At 52.4% G+C, this 21,270-nt stretch overlaps 1 protein-coding gene across 2 annotated transcripts in view; it reads left to right on the top strand.

Moving 5' to 3' along the window:
* Positions 1-235: 235 nt before the first annotated feature.
* CARD14 (caspase recruitment domain family member 14) overlaps positions 236-21,270 on the top strand; it is a 39,373-nt gene continuing 18,338 nt past the window's right edge. For both annotated transcript variants that reach the window (XR_004054951.1, XM_010379722.2), the window contains exons 1-9: positions 236-287; positions 6,381-6,526; positions 9,799-10,029; positions 11,046-11,183; positions 12,148-12,473; positions 16,925-17,092; positions 18,293-18,412; positions 19,324-19,449; positions 19,873-20,022. Coding sequence is in view for 1 of the 2 variants with exons in the window: in XM_010379722.2 (XP_010378024.2) it covers positions 9,819-10,029; positions 11,046-11,183; positions 12,148-12,473; positions 16,925-17,092; positions 18,293-18,412; positions 19,324-19,449; positions 19,873-20,022 (1,239 nt within the window). In the remaining variant the exon portion in view is untranslated. The remainder of the gene's footprint in view (positions 288-6,380; positions 6,527-9,798; positions 10,030-11,045; positions 11,184-12,147; positions 12,474-16,924; positions 17,093-18,292; positions 18,413-19,323; positions 19,450-19,872; positions 20,023-21,270) is intronic.

The following is a 21,270-nucleotide window of genomic DNA, read 5'->3' as shown; positions in this document are numbered from 1 at the left end:
CCGTGGCAAATACTTCTAGGATGAGGCCCATTTCCTTCTCTGTTTGACCAATTGGATTAATTTTATTGTTTTCTAAAATAATGACTTTATGGTTTTTATTGAACCCATGTTTGTTTATTCTGAACAGATTTCTTTTTTTTCTTCTTTTTTTTTTTGTTTTTTGAGATGGAGTTTCACCCTGGCTCCCAGGCTGGAGTGCAGTGGCGCCATCTCCGCTCTCTGCAACCTCCACTTCCCAGGTTCAAGCGATTCTCCTGCCTCAGCCTCCCAAGTAGCTAGGACAACAGGTGAGCACCACCACGGCCGGCTAATTTTTCTATTTCTGGTAGAAATGGGGTTTCACCATGTTGGCAGGCTGGTCTCGAACTCTGACCTCGAGTGATCCACCTGCCTCGGCCTCTGAAAGTGCTGGATTACAGGCGTGAGCCACCACGCCTGGCCTCAACAGATTTCTTAACAATCGACCACCATGAACAACAAGCATTATTAGCATTGGTGAGGAGTGTTCCCAAATCCCTCTGCTCTCTGCCTCTCCATCTCTCTCCCCATCTTTCTCTCTTATGCGCACACACACACACACACACGCACGGAATGACAGGACAGACTGATTGGCAGATTGGAATGAATGGATGGATTGGAATGAATGGATGGATTGGAATGAATGGATGGATGGGCACATAGATTGAGGGACTCCCAGAGATAAACTAACACCGTTTTATAAAAATGGGATCATATTCTACATGCTTTAAATGTAAACTTTTAATTTTACTTAAATTTTAGTTCAGCTCAGATGTTGCTGGCAAAAGTTTTTTTTATTGTTTTTATTTTTTACGTACTGCTCCTTGAGAAGCTGGGCTAACTCATAGGCAGTGCATCCAGATTCGACATTTTTTCTTTTTTTTAGATGGAGTCTCGCACTGTCACCCGGGCTGGAGTGCAATGGCGTGATCCTGGCTCACTGCAACCTCTGCCTCCCAGGTTCAAGCAATTCTCCTGCCTCAGCCTCCCAAGTAGCTGGGATTACAGGTGCACACCACTACACCCGGGTACTTTTTTGTATTTTTAGTACAGATGGGGTTTCACTATGTTGGCCATACTGGTCTTGAACTTCTGACCTTGTGATCTGCCCACTTTGGCCTCCCAAAGTGCTGGGATTACAGGTGTGAGCCACCGTGTCTGGCCAAAAAATATTTTTTAATTTTCAAAATAATAATGGAATGCCAAATGAGGTAGAACAGTTTCACAATGACCAGAACTATTAGTTCCTAAAAATCCCCAAGATTCAGATAAGAGATTACAAAAACCTTGATAAATTAGTGATATGATGTAAAATCAGCAGTGCTGGGTTTGGTGGCTCATACCTGTAATCATTGCACTTAGGGAGGCAGAGGCAAGAGGACTGCTTGAGCCCAGGAGTTTGAGAGCCTGGCCAACATAGCAATACCCCATTCTCCACAAAATGGAAAATAAAATAAAATCAGCATTTTGTTGAATGTAATTCATTAATTAATTGGCGATGGAGTCTCGCTCTGTCTCCCAGGCTGGAGTTCAGTGGCGCGATCTCGGTTCACCGCAACCTCTGCCTCCCTTGTTCAAGCGATTCTCCTGTCTCAGCCTCCCGAGTAGTTGGGATTACAGGCATGCGTCACCACACCCAGCTAATATTTGTATTTTTAGTAGAGACGGGGTTTTGCCATGTTGGCCAGGCTGATCTTTAACTCCTGACCTCAGGCAACCTGCCCACCTCTGCCTCCCAAAGTGCTGGGATTACAGCCACGAGCCACGTCGCCTGCCCTTACTTTATTTTAGATAGCACAGGGTCATGGAAGATAAAGTGACAACTTCCCTCCCCTAACCCCACCCTGATTTCTACTGCTTGTATTATTTCTTAGGGTAAAAAATCTTCTTATTTGGCTGGAAGACGCTATTCCCACCGTAGTTTGGTAGTGGATGTGTGATTAAAGAAATCCGGTGGTTGGCCCACACTGAGAAGGGCAGCTGGGCCTGGGCTCTCTCCCGGCTCAGTACAGCCTCCTCCCCGCCCCTGCTGAGGACTCCCAGAGAAGCTGGAGGCAGCTCTGGGGCGTTTTCTCTGACTTCCCTAGACTTATCTTCAGCTGCCCAAACAGTAGAGGGATGCTTAGGTCCCCTCTTGCAACAGTCTGTCCCTAAGGGTTGCGCTGGCACCTGTGCCCCCAGTGCCCCTTGGAACCACTTCTTTGGTTTCAGGGCTTGTCTGCCATTTTTCTTTCTTTTTTTTTTTTTTTTGAGACGGAGTCTCGCTCTGTTGCCCAGGCTGGAGTGCAGTGGTGCGATCTCCGCTCACTGCAAGCTCCGCCACCTCCCGGGTTCACGCCATTCTCCTGCCTCAGCCACCCGAGAAGCTGGGACTACAGGCGCCCACCACCACGCCCGACTAATTGTTTTTTTGTATTTTTAGTAGAGACGGGGTTTCACCGTGTTTGCCAGGATGGTCTCGATCTCCTGACTTCATGATCTGCCTGCCTCGGCCTCCCAAAGTGCTGGGATTACAAGCGTGAGCCACCGCGCCCGGCCTCTTTTTTTTTTTTTCCTTTTTTTTTTTTTTTTAAGACAGGGTCTCACTCTGTCATCCAGGCTGGAGTGCAGTGATGCAATCTCATTTCACTGCAACCTCTGCCTCCTGAGCTCAAGTGATCCTCCCACCTCAGCCTCCCAAGTAACTTGGGGACCACAGGCTCATGCTACCATGCCCAGCTAATTTTTGTAGTTTTTGTAGAGACAGGGTTTCGCCATGTCGCCCAGGCTGGTCTCTAACTCCTGGGCTCAAGCGATCTGCCTGCCTCAGCCTCCCGAAGTGCTGGGATTACAGGCGTGAGCCACCGTGCCCGGCCTCTGCTATTTTTCAGTTTGTGGCAGAAAAGTTGTTTTCCTTTCCTCATTTTGTGGTTGCTGCTTTATTCACTTACTTATTTTTTTAACTTTTTAAAAAGCAACATTTGGTTCATTTCACCAGGAGCTGGGGAGGGACGTATAGGAGGCTGCTCTGATCCTGTGTTGAGTTTGACCTGGAGACTTTGGGCTTGACGTGACAGAGTGACTGCGCCCACCTGGTTGTCATCTAAGTGAGGGAAACCCAGACGCCTCTGCAGGAGCCAGAAACATTCCTAGGGGGTCACGGGGTCAGCTGAGGTGAACAGGGATTCTGGAATGAGGAAGCCAAGGGGATGGAAGGGAGGAGGCCGGCAGGGGAACGCCCGGAGCACACGCTCCTGCCCGACACCTCCTGGTAGAGAACAGGAGCTGGCAAGAGAGGAATCCTGCTTGTGGTGGGGGCGCCGAACAGGCAGGCTCTGGCTGGGATTGGGGGCCCCAGCCTAGGCTGAAAATGAAGAGAAAGGAAAGAGGGTGCCGGTGTCCCATGCACTCTGGACCCCCCAGCCCTGGCCCTGGGGTGGCAGGGGCAGAACCGGTCACTGCAGGGACCTCCTCAGCCCACCCTCCTCCAGCTTCTTGGCAGGGAGTGTGGTCAGAGAGGGAAGCAGGAGGCAGGGTGGGATCGCCAGTCACTCTGGAATCTTTTGTTTGTTTGTTTTTTGTTTGTTTGTTTGTTTTTAGAGACAGGAACGTCCTATGTTGCCTAGGCTTGTCTCGAATTCCTGGGCTCAAGCGATCCTCCTACCTCTGCCTTCCAAATTACGGGCATGAGCCACTGCGCCAAGCCCAGATCTTTTTTTTTTTCTGAGACGGAGTCTTGCTCTGTCGCCCCGGCTGGAGTGCAGTGCCCGGATCTCAGCTCACTGGAAGCTCCGCCTCCCGGGTTTACACCATTCTCCTGCCTCAGCCTCCCGAATACCTGTGACTACAGGTGCCCACCACCTCACCTGGCTAGTTTTTTGTATTTTTTTTTAGTAGAGATGGGGTTTCACCGTGTTAGCCAGGATGGTCTCGATCTCCTGACCTCGTGATCCGCCCGTCTCGGCCTCCCAAAGTGCTGGGATTACAGGTTTGAGCCGCCGCGCCCGGCCTTTTTTTTTTTTTTAAACAACTTTGTTGAGATATAACTCACGGCCAGGCACAGTGGCTCACACCTATAATCCTAGCACTTTCGGAGGCTGAGGTGGGAGGATTGCTTAGACCTAGGAGTTTGAGACCAGCCCAGGCAACATAGTGAGACCGCCATCTCTCCAAAAAAAAAAAAAAAAAACAATGAGCCTGGCGTGGTGGCACATATTATCTATAGTCCCAGATACTCAGGAGGCTAAGGTAGAGGATCACTTAAGCCCAGGAGACGGATATTGCGGTGAGCAGAGATTGCACCATTGCACTCCAGCCTGAGCAACAGAGCAAGACCTTGTCTCACAAAAAAAAAAAAAAAAAAAAGGAAGAGCTATAACCCACATGGCACACAATTCACCCGTTTATGATGCTTTTAGTGTATTCACAGATACGTGCAAACAACACCACCGTTAACTTTAGGACATTCCATCATCTGTGAAGGAAACCATCCCCTACCTTTAGCTACTGCCCTGATAGACAATGGGCCTGAGGACCCCTCAGTTATGCAAGGCAGGGCTGGAGTCAGGGGCCCTGGGCTGACTTTATTGCTCTGCTATTGCTGCCTTGAAATTCTGAATACATTTTTAAAACAAGCGCACCATATTTTCATTTTGCACTGAGCTCCGCAGATGATATAGCTGGTCCTGAAGCGGGACAGAGGATCATTCTGACCTGGAGTCAGACTCCAGTGATGCAAGCTTCTACTGGGTGGAGGCCCGGGAACTCAGGAGCCTTCCGTGGGAGCGTGCCCATTGGCAGCGCATCCCTGGAGATGGATAGACAATTTCCACATCCCCTTTGCCCCTGTGCACGCTTCCTCTGGCTGCCATCATAAATTACCACAAACTGGGTGGCTTAAAACAACAGAAATGTATTTGCTCCTGGTTCTGGAGGCCAGAAGTCCACACTCCAGGGGTCAGCAGGGCCGCAACCCCATGAAGGCTCCAGGGAGGGTCTGCTTCATGCCTTCTCTTGAGTTTCTAGTGTTACCACCGACCCTCAGCGTGTCACTCCAGTCTTGGCCTCTGCCAACACAGGGTGGTCACGGGGTATCTAGGTCTAGGGTCCTTCTCCTCTTCTTTTTTTTTTTTTTTTTTTGAGACACGGTCTTGCTGTGTTGTCCAGGCTGGAGTGGAGTGGCACTCTCTCAGCTCTGCAACCTATACCTCCCAGGCTCAAGCAATCCTCCCACCTCAGCCTCCTCAGTAGCTACGACTACAGGTGTGGACCACCACACCTGGCTAATTAAAAAAAAATTTTTTTTTAGGCCAGGTGCAGTGGTTCACGCCTGTAATCTCAGCACTTTGGGAGGCCGAGGCAGGCGGATCACTTGAGGTCAGGAGATCGAGACCAGCCTGGCCAACATGGTAAAACCCCGTCTCTACTAAAAATACAAAAAGTAGCTGGGCGTGGTGGCGCGCACTTGTAATTCCAGCTACTCAGGAGGCTGAGGCAGGAGAATTGCTTGAACCCGGGAGGTAGAGATTGCAGTGAGCCGAGATTGTGCCATTGCACTCCAGCATGGGCGACAAGAGCAAGACTCTGTCTCAAAAAAAAAAAAAAAAAAAATTTAGCAGAGACAAGGTCTTACTGTGTAGCCCCGGCTGGTCTCAAACTCCAGAGCTCAACCAATCTGCCCACCTCGGCCTTTCAAAATGTGGGATTACGGGCATGAGCCACTGCACCCAGCCCTTCTCCTCTTGTTATAAGGGCACCCATCTCTGGACGAGGGCCCACCCTAATGACCTCAACTTGATTATGTTGGCAGGGACCTATTCCCAAATGAGGTCCTATTTACAGGTCCTGGGGGTCAAGACTCAGCATTCTTTTGGGGGGCCACAATCAGTGACTCACAAGCCTCAATCACCTGTTCCAGTGAGAAACAGGACTGAGATCAGAAGGAGTGGGGCAGAGCTGCCCTAGGCTGGTTCTCCTCTCCTCCTCACCTGCCGGCCCCGGCCTCTGGGCCCGTCACTGTCCTCTCCAGCTGTTCTTCCTTCCGGGCAAGGAGACTCAGCAGAAGGATGTGAGTGGCCTGGCCCTGTGGGGAGCCCCAGACAGGCCTGTGGACGCTTTGGGTAACTGCTGCGCCTGTCAACTCTCCTTGGTAGTCTAGGGTTCAAAGCCCAGGTGCATTCTAGAAGTCTGCTTCCAAGCGCTAAGGAAGCTTCAGTAGTTACTGGGAAAACCACAGGGGTCAAAGGTCCGTCGAATTATTTCCTGGATCCAAGTTTAACGTCTTTTCCCCGCCGCTTGCGGTTGTTGTGACCGAACTTTGAGTCTGGAACAGGTCACATGGCTTGAAATCACCGTCAATTCACCTGGTGCTGCTTTGGTTTCAGGCTCTTCCTTCTGTCCAGCTCCGTCCTGCCCAGCAGCCTGCAGAGAGGAGGCAGCCGGCACCACACGGGGCTTTGGAGACGTTGCGGGGACTGAGGACCCCACCCTGCTGCACAGAGCTCCTGCGAAAGCGACCCTGAGACCCCTGGTGAGTACTTCCGGAGACCCGGCTCCTCGGAGGGCTTGCAGCGCTGCTCCTGCACACACGACTCTCCAACGATCATTTCCCATGTTTTATTTAAATTTTTAAATATATATGTATTTTTAATTTTTGAGATGGAATCTCGCACTGTCACCCAGGCTGGAGTGCAATGACGCGATCTCGGCTTACTGCAACCTCTGCCTCCCAGGTTCAAGCGATTCTCCTGCCTCAGCTTCTCAAGTAGCTGGGACTATAGGCACCCGTCACCATGCCTGGCTAATTTTTGTATTTTTAGTAGAGATGGGGTTCCGCCATATTGGTCAGGCTGGTCTCGAACTCCTGACCTCAGGTGATCCACCTGCCTTGGCCTCCCAAAGTGCTGGGATTACAGGCATGAGCCACTGCGCCTGGCCCATTTTCCATTTTTTAGATGGCAGGTGTTGATTTGCTCTGATTCTCAAGTATTTTTAGCATACAGACCTCTTCAAGAGGCATCTGTCTCCCGTGGTCCAGCCTCTCATTCCAAATGAAAAGAATCAAGTCACGGGAATTCATGGGTCTGTGAGGAATCGCTCCCACCTGTGCCCAAGAGATTAACAAAGGTGGTGGCTGCAGCTCTGTGGACAATGGAGAAAAATGAGGCACAACCTGAGATCCTCACACAGGAGCATGATAAGTCCATGTGGTTATTCATATCATTGAATCCAGTGCACAGTTTGAAGGATCGTGCACGTATCAAGCTGCATGTATCAGTATGAGAAACCTCAGAAGCCGTACAGCCTTGCACAGAAGCATAGTTTCTGTGAAGTTCCAGGTAACAGTGAAGGCGCTGTTGATGTGAACCTGCTGTCTGCTCGAAGTATCATGCAAAGATACTATATACTGTTCATACACACTTCCACTTACAGGAAATGATTTTTAAAATATCATTTTTAGGCTGGGCTATAATCCCAGCACTTTCAGAGGCTGAGGTAGACAGATCACTTGAGCCTAGGAGTTCGAGACCAGCCTGGGCAACATAGGGAGATTCCATCTGTACAAAAATTAAAAAATAAGCCAGGCATGGTGGCGCATGCCTGTGGCCTCAGGTACTTGAGAGACTGAGGTGGGAGGATTGCTTGGGTCTGGGAGCTCAAGGCTGCAGTGAGCCACGATCACCTCACTGCATTCCAGCCTGGGCAACAGAGCAAGACCCTACCTCAAAAAAAACATTTTAAAATGATTTTTAGAATGTCTGGCCACAGAGGGAGGGAAGAGGGACTGAAGAGAACAAAAGGCGCCATCTGCCTCTCGTTTCCTTAAAAAGAAACCTGAAGTGCAGAATGTCAAGATGGTTGAATCCACATGGTGGGTATGTGGATATTTGTTATTTGCAGGATATTTGTTATTTGGAGGATTTTTTTAATATGCTGGAAACAGTGCACAGTTTTAAAACATTTTAAAATTATTTAGATGGATTCATGAGCTAATGGCCTTATGTTGATGCCACATAGGGGCTCAGACAGGGGCACAGCAGAGGACACAGCTTATCTCCAAAGCTAGGGCGCCTGGGCCTCTTGCTAGGATGGGAGGCTGGGCAGGTGACCGTTGAGGACCTCCAACAGCTCTTAGAGTCTGCCCTAGCCAGCATATCCCCTGAAGAGCAGGCGTTCCGGGCTGTAACAGCAACATGCTTCATGTACTCTGTCCAGACAGACCTGGGCTTGGGACATCAGCCCTGGTGGCGGCCCCAGACCAGCTGCAGCTCAGCCCTTTTGGGGACCTGTCCACCCTCTGTCTGCCTGGCCACCTTTGTAAGCCCATACTCTCCGCAGCCGAGCCGTGCTGGCCGTTACGGCCCTGAAACATCTTCCCCAAGGCACTTGTGCCCAGTGTCATTCCCCAGCACATTCCCTCACGTGGAGTCCTCTGTGCAGTCCTCTGTATCAGTGTCCTGGGCCGCTGCAAACAAGGGACCACCTGCTAGGTAGCTGAAAACAATGGGAACTTTCTTGTTGTTTTTTTAGACAGAGTCTCGCTATGTCACCCAGGCTGGAGTGCAGTGCCACGATCTCGGCTCTAGAGAAGCCGACAGTCTTGCTTCTAATGAAAATTACCTTTCATGAAGAACATATAAAGCAGCATTTCCAAAGTGTAGCACCCCTACTGTTACTTGTTTGTTTGCGTGTGTCTTTGTTTACTGGGACAGGGTCTCCCTGTGTCACCCAGGCTGGAGTGCAGTGGCACAATCTCAGCTCACCACAACCTCTGCCTCCCAGGCTCAAATGATCCTCCTGAGTAGCTGGGATTGCAGGTGCATACCACCATGCCTGGCTAATTTTTGTATTTTTAGTAGAGACAGGGTTTCACCATGTTGGCCAGGCTGGTCTCGAACTCCTAGGTTTGAGCAATCCTTCCGCCTTGGCCTCTCAAAGTGCTGGGATTATAGGCATGAGCCAATATGCCTAGCCTACTACCATTATTTTGGATGAATTTCTTTTTCTTTCTTTCTTTCTTTCTTTCTTTCTTTCTTTCTTTCTTTCTTTCTTTCTTTCTTTCTTTCTTTCTTTCTTTCGGTTTTTTTTTTTTTTTTTTTTGAGATGGAGTATCGCTGTGTCGCCCAGGCTGCAATGCAGTGGCATGATCTCGGCTCACTGCACGCTCTGCCTCCCGGGTTCACGCCATTCTCCTGCCTCAGCCTCCCCAGTAGCTGGGACAACAGGCTCCCACCACCACGCCCGGCTAATTTTTTTTGTATTTTTAGTACAGACGGGCTTTCACCATGTTAGCCAGGATGGTCTCGATCTCCTGACCTCATGATCTGCCCACCTCGGCCAGGCGTGAGCCACCTCACCCCGCCAAAAAAAATAAGTATTTATTTACTTTAATTTTTTAGAAAAAGCTGTAACTGACACAACAAAGTGTGAATTAGCGACGTTATTGCTTAGGATTGGGGTAGAGCAGGTGGGGCCATAGCACTCAGTCTTACGCAGAGGGAGAAACCAGCATGGCAAAGACCGTCAAGGTCGTTCCAACACCATGGTGATGAGTACAATCATTTTCAAAGCAGGTCTTATCCTGTGATGGGCATCTGGACATTTTGTTGTCATGGGAGTTTGTCCTTGCAGGCGTTACCATGCTGCTTCCCCTGCTGTGAACATCCCAGGACCGTGGGTTCTGACTGGCAAAGAGTGCACCTTGCAAATTTTACGATGGAGTTGATTTTAAAATGGTGTCACCCTGGCTCTCCTGGGCTCCTGCTTCCCTGACAGCTCCACCCCCATGGCCGCCCCTCCTAGGGTCCTTCCAGCGCCCAGCCATGGGGGAACTGTGCCGCAAGGACTCTGCGCTCACAGCGCTGGACGAGGAGACGCTGTGGGACATGATGGAGAGCCACCGCCACAGGATCGTGCGCTGCATCTGCCCCAGCCGCCTCACTCCCTACCTGCGCCAGGCCAAGGTGCTGTGCCAGCTGGATGAGGAGGAGGTGCTGCACAGCCCCCGGCTCACCAACAGCGCCATGAGGGCCGGTGAGAGCAGCTCCCTCTTCCCCACCTCTTCCAGCTTCCTGCGGCCCCAGGTGTTCCTTGGCTTTCAGTCCACACGGCTCCACTGTCTGCTTCTATCTTCAGGGGGTCTCTTCTCATCGTGTCTCTTATAAAAACACTTGCTCTTGCATTTAGGGCCCACCTAGATAACCAGGATGATCTGATCCTGAAATCATTAACTTATATCTGCAAAGGCCCTTTTCCCATAAAAGGTCACCTGGACAGGTTCCAGATGGACATGTCTTTGAAGGGGAACCACCATTTACACCACTACCGATGTCTTTGGAGTACATTCTGATGGTCCCACTAGCTGTGTTTATTCATTAAAAAATGAGAATGCTAATGGCTTTACCATATAAAGTTGTTAGGAGAAGCAAGTGAGTTAGTTTATAAAATACTGCAAAGCTGGGGCTATAGAAAACAGGCAGTAGGTGGTAGCTGTCAACATGGTAATATTCATGCATGTTGGTGTATGAACCCCAAACACAGGAGAGATTAATCCACGCTAGTCATTCTGGCTGAGAGAGATGGGCTCTGGGCCCTGGGTGTGGAAGGCCCTGAGGCTCCCTGGGACCTGTCCCCCGTAGCCCTGGGGTGCCACTCTGCTTCTTTCTGTGCATGGCTCCAAAGCTGATGGCGCTGTGGTGGGACCCGGCGTCTGCACCACCCACCGGCTTGCCAGGGAGGTGCTTGCAAGCAGGAACCGACCTCCTCACCCTGTCCCCGTCCCCCCACGCTTGCCAGAGCACTTGGGTTGCAGTTTTTGCTCAATAAATGCCAGCTTTACCCTTCTCAAGTCTGACTGAGGTCACGTGGGTAAAGGGAGCCTGTGAGAGTAGTGAGGGCGCATCCCACCCAGCAGATCCCGGAAAACTGCTTTTACCTCCCAATTCTTAGATGTGCGGGGGGTTTCCCCAGCCCCAGGCCCCTCCCCTGTGGGGAAGCCAGCCAGGGAGCCCAGCCCCTTTGGTAGCTAACAGACGGTTCTGCCTCCCAAGGGCACTTGCTGGATTTGCTGAAGACTCGAGGGAAGAATGGGGCCATCGCCTTCCTGGAGAGCCTAAAGTTCCACAACCCTGACGTCTATACCCTGGTCACTGGGCTGCAACCCGATGTTGACTTCAGCAACTTCAGCGGTGAGAGCTCCGACTCTGATCGCAGGCACTTCCTAGGAGCCTCAGGCTCCTGGTAACCCCAGGTCCCCACTTACCTGCCGATTCGCCCTTCTCCCCCTTCCCTCCAGGCTGCAGTCCCTGTCCCAGCCCCAGCACTCTGAGGGTGAGGAACCCCCTCCCTGTATTGGGGGTGGGTAGGATAAGGAGCCCCTGCGCCTTGACTCTAAAGGGTTGGTCCTTAATTACCCAGCACCAAGAGGAGACCCCTGAGGGATGGGGTAGGGAGATCTGCTTGGAAAGACACAAGCAAAGGGCAAGGGAGTGTCTCCTGGAGTCTGCCTTTAACCTTGCGGCTTTGCTGGAGGGACCAGAACAGCCCAGCCCCAGCTCCTAGGAGGCGACAGAGGGTACAGGGCTGCAGAGCCTTCTGTGCACTGCTCACCATTTTCCTTCAGGGAGTAATTCTAGGTTTCCCTGGAGGAACTGTTGAAAGATTTATGTATTGAAAGGAGCAGGACTCACATGACCCAAAACGGTGGAGAACAGACCATTTTCCCTGTACTCCCGCACAGTGTGTGTTTATGTTCTTTAGAGTTCTAGTACATGGATTTGTATTCTTGTTTTATCTTTTTCTCGGGATAACATTAAAATGAGTTAGCACTGAGCACATCTCAGCTACCAAGGAGGGTCATTAAATCTGAACAGTGGGGTCTTATGGGGAAGGTCAGAGTGGGTAACCCTCATGCCAAAATCGGGAGTCACGCTGTTTATTCAACCAAAGGACCAAGTCTGCTTGAGGCCCAGGAGCTTTTAAGGAGACCAGCAGGTTAAAGCTGGGGGCCTGCTGGGGAGTCTGGGCAAGGCTGTGGGGTCATGGGAGCAATGCCTCGGCCCACCGGCCCACCTGCATACCTGCCACATGCCCATCTGCCCACATGCTCAGCTTCCCACCTGCTCACTTGCCCACCTGCCCGTCTTCCCACAGGTCTCATGGAGACATCCAAGCTGACCGAGTGCCTGGCTGGGGCCATCGGCAGCCTGCAAGAAGAGCTGAATCAGGAGAAGGGGCAGAAGGAGGTGCTGCTGCGGCGGTGCCAGCAGCTGCAGGAGCGCCTGGGCCTGGCTGAGACCCGTGCTGAGGGCCTGCACCAGCTGGAGGCTGACCACAGCCGCATGAAGCATGAGGTTAGCACCCACTTCCATGAGGTGCTGAGGCTGAAGGACGAGATGCTCAGCCTCTCGCTGCACTACAGCAGCGCACTGCAGGAGAAGGAGCTGGCCGTCTCACGCTGCCGCAGCCTGCAGGAGGAGGTAGGGAGACACCCTGCACCCCAGTGGGACCCTGCTGCTGTCTGCCCCCAGGCCTTTGTACTAGCTGGTCCATCTGCCTGGAACTCCTTTCCCCTCTTCCTTGTCTAACACTTCCCTGCCCCAAGACCCTTGGCTGAGACCCCTCTGGGAAGCTGATCCTTCCCCTCCCTGGGAGGCCACCCAGGCCCCTCTGTATAGCCTGCATGGCGGCAAGGTGTGCCTTGTCCAGTAGCTGCCCATGGCCTGGCCTGCTTGTCTATAAACTGCCCATCCTGCCGACGCCTGGGCAGATCTGGACACACTGGGCTCCATATTTGTAGAGCCACCTGTGTCCCACTGCCCAGCTGTGGCAGTGACACGGGATAGTCAGTCTCTGTCGTCCTCCTTTGTCCTTCTCAGCTGGCCCTGGACTCAGGCGGGGAGGGCAGGAGGGCTCTCAACTCAGGCCTCTGAAACTGCATGTGTTTCACTCATTTTTCTTTGGGGCTAATGACCTGACTGTTGGGTAAAAGGCTTCTCAAAATATGGAGGATGTGCACTCCTTGCCATTTTGGCATTTTCTTTTTACCTTTATTTTTATTACTATTATTTTTAATTGTTTAGAGACAGTATCTCACTCTGTCACCAAGGCCAGAGTACAGTGGTGCAGTCCTAGCTCACTACAGCCTCAAACTGCGGAGCTCAAGGAATCCCAAACCCAGCCTCCTGAGTAGCTGGGACTGCAGACTGTGCCACCCACCCAGCTAATTAAAAAAAAATTTTTTTTTGAGATGGGGCTCTCACTAGGCTGGTCTCCAACTCTTGGGCTCAAGTGATCCTCCCACCCTGGCCTCCCAAAGTGCTGGGATTGCAGGTGTGAGCCCCTGCGCCAGCCAGCGCTTTGCCTTTGTTTTAATTTTTTTTGATTTTTTTTTTTTTGAGATGGAGTCTCGCTCTGTCACCCAGGCTGGAGTGCAGTGGCGCGATCTCGACTCACTGCAAGCTCCGCCTCCCAGGTTCACGCCATTCTCCTGCCTCAGCCTCCCGAGTAGCTGGGACTACAGGCGCCCGCCACCAAGCCCAGCTAATTTTTTGTATTTTTAACAGAGACGGGGTTTCACCATATTAGCCAGGATGGTCGCGATCTCCTGACCTCGTGATCCATCCACCTCGGCCTCCCAAAGTGCTGGGATTACAGGTGTGAGCCCCTGCGCCAGCCAGCGCTTTGCCTTTGTTTTAATTTTTTTTTATTTTTTTATTTTTTGAGATGGAGTCTTGCTCATCGCCCAGGCTGGAGTGCAGTGGCGTGATCTCGACTCACTGCAAGCTCTGCCTCCCAGGTTCACGCCATTCTCCTGCCTCAGCCTCCCTAGTAGCTGGGACTACAGGCACCCGCCACCAAGCCCGGCTAATTTTTTGTATTTTTAACAGAGACGGGGTTTCACCATATTAGCCAGGATGGTCGCGATCTCCTGACCTCGTGATCCATCCACCTCGGCCTCCCAAAGTGCTGGGATTACAGGCGTGAGCCCCTGCGCCAGCCAGCACTTTGCCTTTAATCATGGCATTTGTTGTTTGTTTTTAATTTGTTACTTCTCATTTAGAAATTATTTCAAATATATATTTTTAAATCACACAAATGAAAACAGTACAAAAAATACCCACCTACCCTTGCTTTATCATTTGTACTCTTACTGTCTCATGGCCCTTTACCCCCACCAAACCTTTCAATGTCTGCTTCCTGAGAATAACCACATGCTCCTGTATAGCCACAGCGCCATTCTCAACTTCAGTCTTTTCGGTATGGACACCCTGTTTTTATCCAATCCTTCTGTGTTCCGGTTTTATCATCTGTCCCTTCCCCCCAGCTCAGGGTCGGGCCCTGCATTCCACTGTTCCTCTCTTTATCCGCCTTGCCTTCGTGTGGCAACAGCCCACAGCCTTTCTTTGTCTATTACGAGGTGGCCCCCTTTAAAGCCCTCACCCCTTCCCTTTGATGATAGACGGCCTCTCATTTGGGGTTTGTCTTGTGTTTCCCACGTGTAGACAGAAGTTATGTTCTTTGGCCAGGACCCTGCACAGGGGCTGCTGGCCTGACTCAGGGCATCCCCTGAGAGCTCTCGAGGTCCTGTTGCCCCTCACGGGGGACGTCACCCTCCACCACTTGCCAAGGTGCAGCCCAATTGCTCTACTGCAGAATCGCTCTTTCTTTTCTTCCCTGCAACTGATAAGCATCTCGGGTGTGGGGCACTGAGACCAGCAAGCGCCATGCTCCTGGTGGACATTTCCTGGGACATTGCTGTGGAGACTCTGGCGGGAGCTGGTCTCTACCCTGGGGGCTGTGAATAATGACCGTGCCAGTGCCCCACTTTGCTGCTGCCCACAGCCTCTGCCTTCCCTTCTCCCGTGGCTGACTCTGTTCTTGGCGCAGTTCATGGGTTCCTACTCTGCAGGGTCTGACCTCTCACTGTCCTTAATGATTTTGGTCTCAAATGGACCCAGATGTGACCCATGGAGCCCTTCAACCAGCTCCATGTCCTGAGACAGGTCCCTTGTTTTTGGAGCACCAACTTCCTATCTGGCCTCACGAGATATTACAGGATCATCTTGTACCCAGCCTACCCCAAATCCAGCCTCAGCCCATTCTCTGAGGGCCCCACTTCCTTTTTTTCACTTGTTGGTTTGTTTTTTTGAGACGGAGTCTCGCTCTACCACCCAAGCTGGAGTGCAGTGGTGCCATCTCAGCCCACTGCAACCTCTGTCTCCCGGGTTCAATCAATTCTCCTGCCTCAGCCTCCTGAGCAGCTGGGATTATAGGTGAGCACCACCACGCCTGGCTAATTTTTTGTATTTTTAATAGAGACGGGGTTTTGCCATGTTGGCCAGGCTGGTCTCAAACTCCCGACCTCAGGCGATCTGCCCTCCTCGGTCTCCCAAAGTGCTGGGATTACAGGCATGAGCCACGGCGCCTGGACTCCTGTCTCCTTTTAGAGAACAAGATCTGGGCGTAGGTGTGCCCATCACTACTGGGGTGTCTGCTTCTCAGCCCTTTCAGGGAACAGAGCTAGGAAACACAGATACACATTTGGAAATATACATATACATACGCACATACATACTTGTCTGTGTCCACACACATACTCATATGCATGGAAGTATACATACAATTCACATGCATACTTCACCCATACCTCTAATTCCAACCCACGCCCCGTGGCTTCTTCTTGCCTCCTCCCGTTCCGTACGTGTGTGCTCCTTCCTCAGTGGGAACCCTGCTCCCAGCGTCACCAGCACATTCCGCCATGCTCAGTCCTGCAGGACATCTCACATCGCTTCAGAATCGCTCTGCCCATACCACTGCCATTAACAACCCCACTCAGATGAGCACTGGATTTGGTTGTAATTCACCTCCCCCCACCACCCAGTCTTGCTCAAGGCTGAGGGTTTGTAATCAAACGCTGTGTTTGTGAGTCACTGTAGCTTCGTGCTCTCTGTCCTTGTCTGTCTGTCTCTCTCTTCATTGTGGTTATGGCGTCTGTGGGAAATAGAATTCGGTTCATTTGTTCTGGTTCACTTTCAGTCTCGTGTTTTCCTGTTCCCTTCCAACTCTGACTTGATTTTACTTTTTGAATCTGTAGACTGTGACGTGCCCAGCCCAGCTGGACCATTGCAGGAGCTGGGTACTTGCGAATTGAGAATGTGCTAAGCGGGTATCGGGAGGGGAAAGTCCAGGTGGAAAGGTCCTTCTTGGCCACAGCCCAGGGGTGAGCACCAGCACCCACCCTGACATATAGACTCTCCGGGCTTGCCTCATGGGAAAAGTCCTGCCTCCCCAGGGCTGCCACACCCAGGATGGGAAGAGGCCGGACCCATTGCTCAAGCTCCAAGTTTCTGCTGTCCAGAGGAAGGAGGCCAGCAGGACCTGGTGGGACAGTCCCTGGAGGGCCAGGGCCCTGCACACAGATTGCAAATCAGTACAGGGGCTTTGCTGTCTGAATAGCCCCAGTCTCACATTCCCAGGCACATCTACCCCATCCGACCTGACTTTCCTCTCTCTTACTTCTTACTGATTTCCGTGACTCCAAATTCCCTTTATTGCTGTATTTAGAAGAATATGGACAAGCAGGGGAGCCGGGGAGCATGCTGGCCATCACTGCCAGCTGCTCAGCTGTAGAGATCCAGGAGCTGGTTATCAAGGCCTCTTGGTCTAGTCCTGGGACCCTAACCCTGGATGGAGTTCAACCATGGTGCCTCATATACACAACAGAGCTGAAAGGCCTCTGTCCTCCCAGCCCCAGACGAATATTTGGGACTATTCATTAGGTGAACCCTTTTGTGGGTTTTTCAGTCTTAAGGCAGGAAGCCCCCTGAGTGTGAAAAGCATCATTAGGAGGAAGGGTGAGAAATCCACCCAGCTCCTGGTCAGGGGAGAAGCTGTTTCCATCGCCTTCCTGTCGCCTCCCCCTGCACAGCTGTATCTACTGAGGCAGGAGCTGCAGCGAGTCAGCATGGTTTCCTCCCGCGAGCTGGAACTGCAAGAGCAGTCCCTGAGGACGGCCAGCGACCAGGAGTCCGGGGACGAGGAGCTGAACCGCCTGAAGGAGGAGAATGAGAAACTGCGCTCGCTGACTTTCAGCCTGGTAGGTTCCGGTCCCCCCAGCAGAGAGCAGCCTCCTGCCTTGGGGGCTTGGTCCCCAGGCTGTGGGGTTTCTGGCAGATGGTTTAATTAAGGTGAGGCGAAGGACAGGAGGTGAAATTCGGGGACTCTTCTCACCCACTTTCTGTTTACCTCCTTCCTTCCTGCTGTTCCCCAGACCCCAAAATTGGCACAATTAAAAGCTGTTGGAACCAGTATTAAAAGCTGGAACTGGGCACAGTGGCTCATTCCTATAATCCCAGCACTTGGGAGGCCGAGATGGGCGGATAGCTTGAGCTCAGGAGTTCACAGCCTGGGCAACGTGGCGAGACCCCATCTCTACAAAAAATACAAGAAGTAGCCGGGCATGGTGGTGCACACCTGTGGTCCTAGCTACCCAGGAGGCTGAGATGGGAGGATCGCTTGACCCTGGGAGTTTCAGGCTGCAGGGAGCTGAGATCACGCCACTGCACTCCAGCCTGGGCGACAGAGGGAGACCCTGTTTCAAACAAATAAAAGCGAAAGCCGCTGGAGGCGCATCACAATGCCCCACTTGGTGGGTTTGCTGCAGCCACTGTGTTTTGGAGTGGACTTGGCCCGTTGTAAAGCATGGGACTCGTGTTAAAGATGGGGGAAAGAAACCTTTCTGCCTGGAAAGATTCCGCCCTCTGGGCCTCATGTGCACTGGAGAGAAGGGGGTTCTGAAGCAGAGCAGTGAGCGAGCAATGACCCTTGGCTTCTCCTCCTTGCCCCGCTCAGTAGGTTAGTATTGAGATACTCCTTCCGTAAGCATTCACTGGGCCTGGGGCACCAGTCCTCCTGCAGCCTGGATTGTGTGCCTGTTTATAAGCTTCTTCCTGGGAAGTGAGTGTCAGAGGGAACCACCTGTCTGCTGGTTTCTCCCTCGCTGCGAAACTGCCGGTAGGTCTGCTGAAGGAGAAGGCTGACCTGGTAAAGGGAGGAACTGGTGTCCTAAGAGGTCACCAGTTTCCTGTGTTCCTTTCTCCTTGGACGTGAATGCGCACTTTTTCCAGGCATGGTGGGTGGCTTTTCCGTGGCTTCTCTCCTGCCCAGTGTACAGTAGTAAGACTGCATCCGTCCACACACCTGACCGTGAAGTTGCCGCCGTCTTCTTGGGATTCTGCTTGCCTAGGGCAGACCTCTGGGGAAGCCAGCACCCCAAAATGAGCTCTCTCTGCCCCAGGCAGAGAAGGACATTCTGGAGCAGAGCCTGGACGAGGCGCGGGGGAGCCGACAGGAGCTGGTGGAGCGCATCCACTCACTGCGGGAGCGGGCCGTGGCTGCTGAGAGGCAGCGAGAGCAGGTGCCGTGTGACCCCTTCCTCTCCTGTGACCCTCCTGGGGCTGGTCTCAGGGGCGCGGACAGGTCTGTGGGGAAGCCAGATTCCTTCATCCACGCCGAGCTCACATAATTTTGCTGAACGAAACTGTCGGCCTGCTTTGTCAGCGCCACCCTGAGCACCGACTCACACCCCACAGCTAAGACCATGGTCAGGCAGATGCGTGATTCAAACGCAGGGGATTGCAGGGCCCGGGGCCCCGGGCCCGGGGCCCCAGGGAGAGCCAGGGACTTAGGTGAGCAGGGAACGGGGAGGAAAGGAGACAGTGGAAGAGAAGAGGACAGGGACGGGGAATTGTTTTTTTGGGACATTAAAAAAGCAAAACACAACTATGCATGTAACATCCACTCATTGTTTTAATTCAGATATAATCAGCCTCAGCAACTGTCTTGATGTGCCTCGAAATCTAGCACTTAAGAGACGAGTGAGGCCAGGCACAGTGGCCCACGCGTATAATCAGCACTTTGGGAGGCTGAGGCAGGCAGATCACTTGAGGCCAGGAGTTCGAGACCAGCCTGGCCAATACAGTGAAACCCTGTCCCTACTAAAATTACAAAAATTAGCTATATTTTTTTAGTAGAGGGCCTGGTGGTATGTGCCTGTAATCCCAGCTACTAGGGAGGCTGAGGTACGAGAATCACTTGAACCCTGGAAGCAGAGGTTGCAGTGAGCCGAGATCGTGCTGCTGCACTCTAGCCTTGGCATTGCAGCAAGTCTCCATCTCAAAAAAAAAAAAAAAGAGACGAGTGAGAACTGACCTTATTTCATCCCTAGAACTACCTCCTTCCCTCCACCCCTGGGCTCCCCGACCCCCTCCTCAGCCCAGACCCTTAGAGCTGCTGAGCTCCACAGGCCATGTGTCCCACTCTGTCCAGTACTGGGAGGAGAAAGAACAGACCCTGCTGCAGTTCCAGAAGAGTAGGATGACCTGCCAGCTCTACAGGGAGAAGGTGAACGCACTGCAGGCCCAGGTGTGCGAGCTGCAGAAGGAGCGAGACCAGGTACCTAAGAGGCCAGGCCCACCCCATCACCCAGTGCTTGCTTCCCCAGGTGAGGGCTGGTTCCGGGGACAGTCTCATGGCTCCCTGTCCTTGATGGCAGCTGGTCCCAGATTTCAGGGTCTCTTTCCCCGGTCCACACGAAGTTTCCTCACTCCCCCATGCCTGTTGTCCACATGCTGTCTCTATCATCCTTCTTGCTTTTATTCCTGGCACATGACCCTGAGAAAGTGCACCCCAAATATTGGGTTTTGTTGAAACTGCACACGTGAACATGAATTGAAATGATTCCTAAGTTTGCACAGCTCAGCGTGGGCCATTTAGTGGATGTCAGATGCACGCAGGCTAGAAACAGAGCTCTCCTTCTCTAGCTGAGGCTCCCCCGTGGTGATGGCTTGGCCTGTTTACTCCCGTCTTGGCCCACAGGCATACTCCGCAAGGGACAGTGCTCAGAGAGAGATTTCCCAGAGTCTGGTGGAGAAGGATTCCCTCCGCAGGCAGGTGTTTGAGCTGACGGACCAGGTCTGTGAGCTGCGCACACAGCTCCGCCAGCTGCAGGCAGAGCCTCCGGGTGTGGTGAGTGCTCCTGGCTGACCCGAGCTGGAGGCCAGGCAGGGGCTGCGGGGACAGCGGGACAGAGCTGGGCCCCAGGGTGGCCCAGGGAGGCACTGGGAGGACAGGCAGGGTCCCAGGCTGGGCCACACGCTGCACCTGCAGAGACGGCCCAGTGTCACTGTGTTGACTGACACACCGGCTCCCACGCGTGAATGGTGCCGTAAAATCTTGAAGGTGCTCAGTAGACAAGTAGAGTCTGCTTCCGTGTCATAGAATGGGGAGCTTAGCGGAAGGTTCTGGAACTCGTCGAGTGTGGTGATGGATGTGGCAGGCGGCGTTTGAAGCTGTCCACAGGCAGCCATTTGCAGTGCAGATGCTGTGTTCCTGAAATGCTTAAAAGCCCAACGTCTGAGAGCGAAAAGACAGACCCAGGTGTAACAAAGGGAGCATGTTCCCAGACAGCCGGGATTCTTAGAAAGCCTCTCGCTCTGGGCTGGCAGGCAGCTCCAGCTCCAGGCCCCCAGGGAGGCACAGGAGCTCCTCCCTCCGCATGCAGAATCCACCGGCCCTTCCTGCCTCACCCCCTACACAGCCAGCGTCCCACATCGATGGTGAAAACACACGTGTGCACGCAGACAAAAACCCTGGGGCAGGCGCCAACGCACAGGCTGTGCTCATTCTGAGTGTGAGATGATGGGTGGATTTTATTTTCTTTTATTTATTTATTTATTTTGAGACAGAGTCTCGCTCTGTCGCCCAGGCTGGAGTGCAGTGGCCGGATCTCAGCTCACTGCAAGCTCCGCCCCCTGGGTTTACGCCATTCTCCTGCCTCAGCCTCCCGAGTAGCTGGGACTACAGGCGCCCGCCACCTCGCCCGGCTAGTTTTTTGCATTTTTTTTTAGTAGAGACGGGGTTTCACAGTGTTAGCCAGGATGGTCTCGATCTTCTGACCTCGTGATCCGCCCGTCTCGGCCTCCCAAAGTGCTGGGATTACAGGCTTGAGCCACCGCGCCTGGCCTTTATTTTCTTCTCTAACTGGTTCTGCTTCCCTACCTCCAATTTTCTATTTGTGTGTGTGTGTGTGTGTGTGTGTGTGTGTGTATTATATATTATTCGTAGAACTGGTAAATCACACATATTCTAAAAGAAATGAAATGCTGTGTGTCCAGCTGGTTTCTTTCAGTCCCATTGATTGGCAGCACCTGTGACCCTGTGACGCTGGGTCCCGGGCTCAGAGGACAGGGGCATGATTGTTTTCCCTGGAAGCTG

The sequence above is a fragment of the Rhinopithecus roxellana genome, chromosome 19 (genome assembly GCF_007565055.1).
Source record: "Rhinopithecus roxellana isolate Shanxi Qingling chromosome 19, ASM756505v1, whole genome shotgun sequence".
Taxonomy (NCBI): domain Eukaryota; kingdom Metazoa; phylum Chordata; class Mammalia; order Primates; family Cercopithecidae; genus Rhinopithecus; species Rhinopithecus roxellana.
The sequence above is the reverse complement of the archived record's forward strand: the minus strand, read 5'-3'. Positions and strand labels throughout refer to the sequence as shown.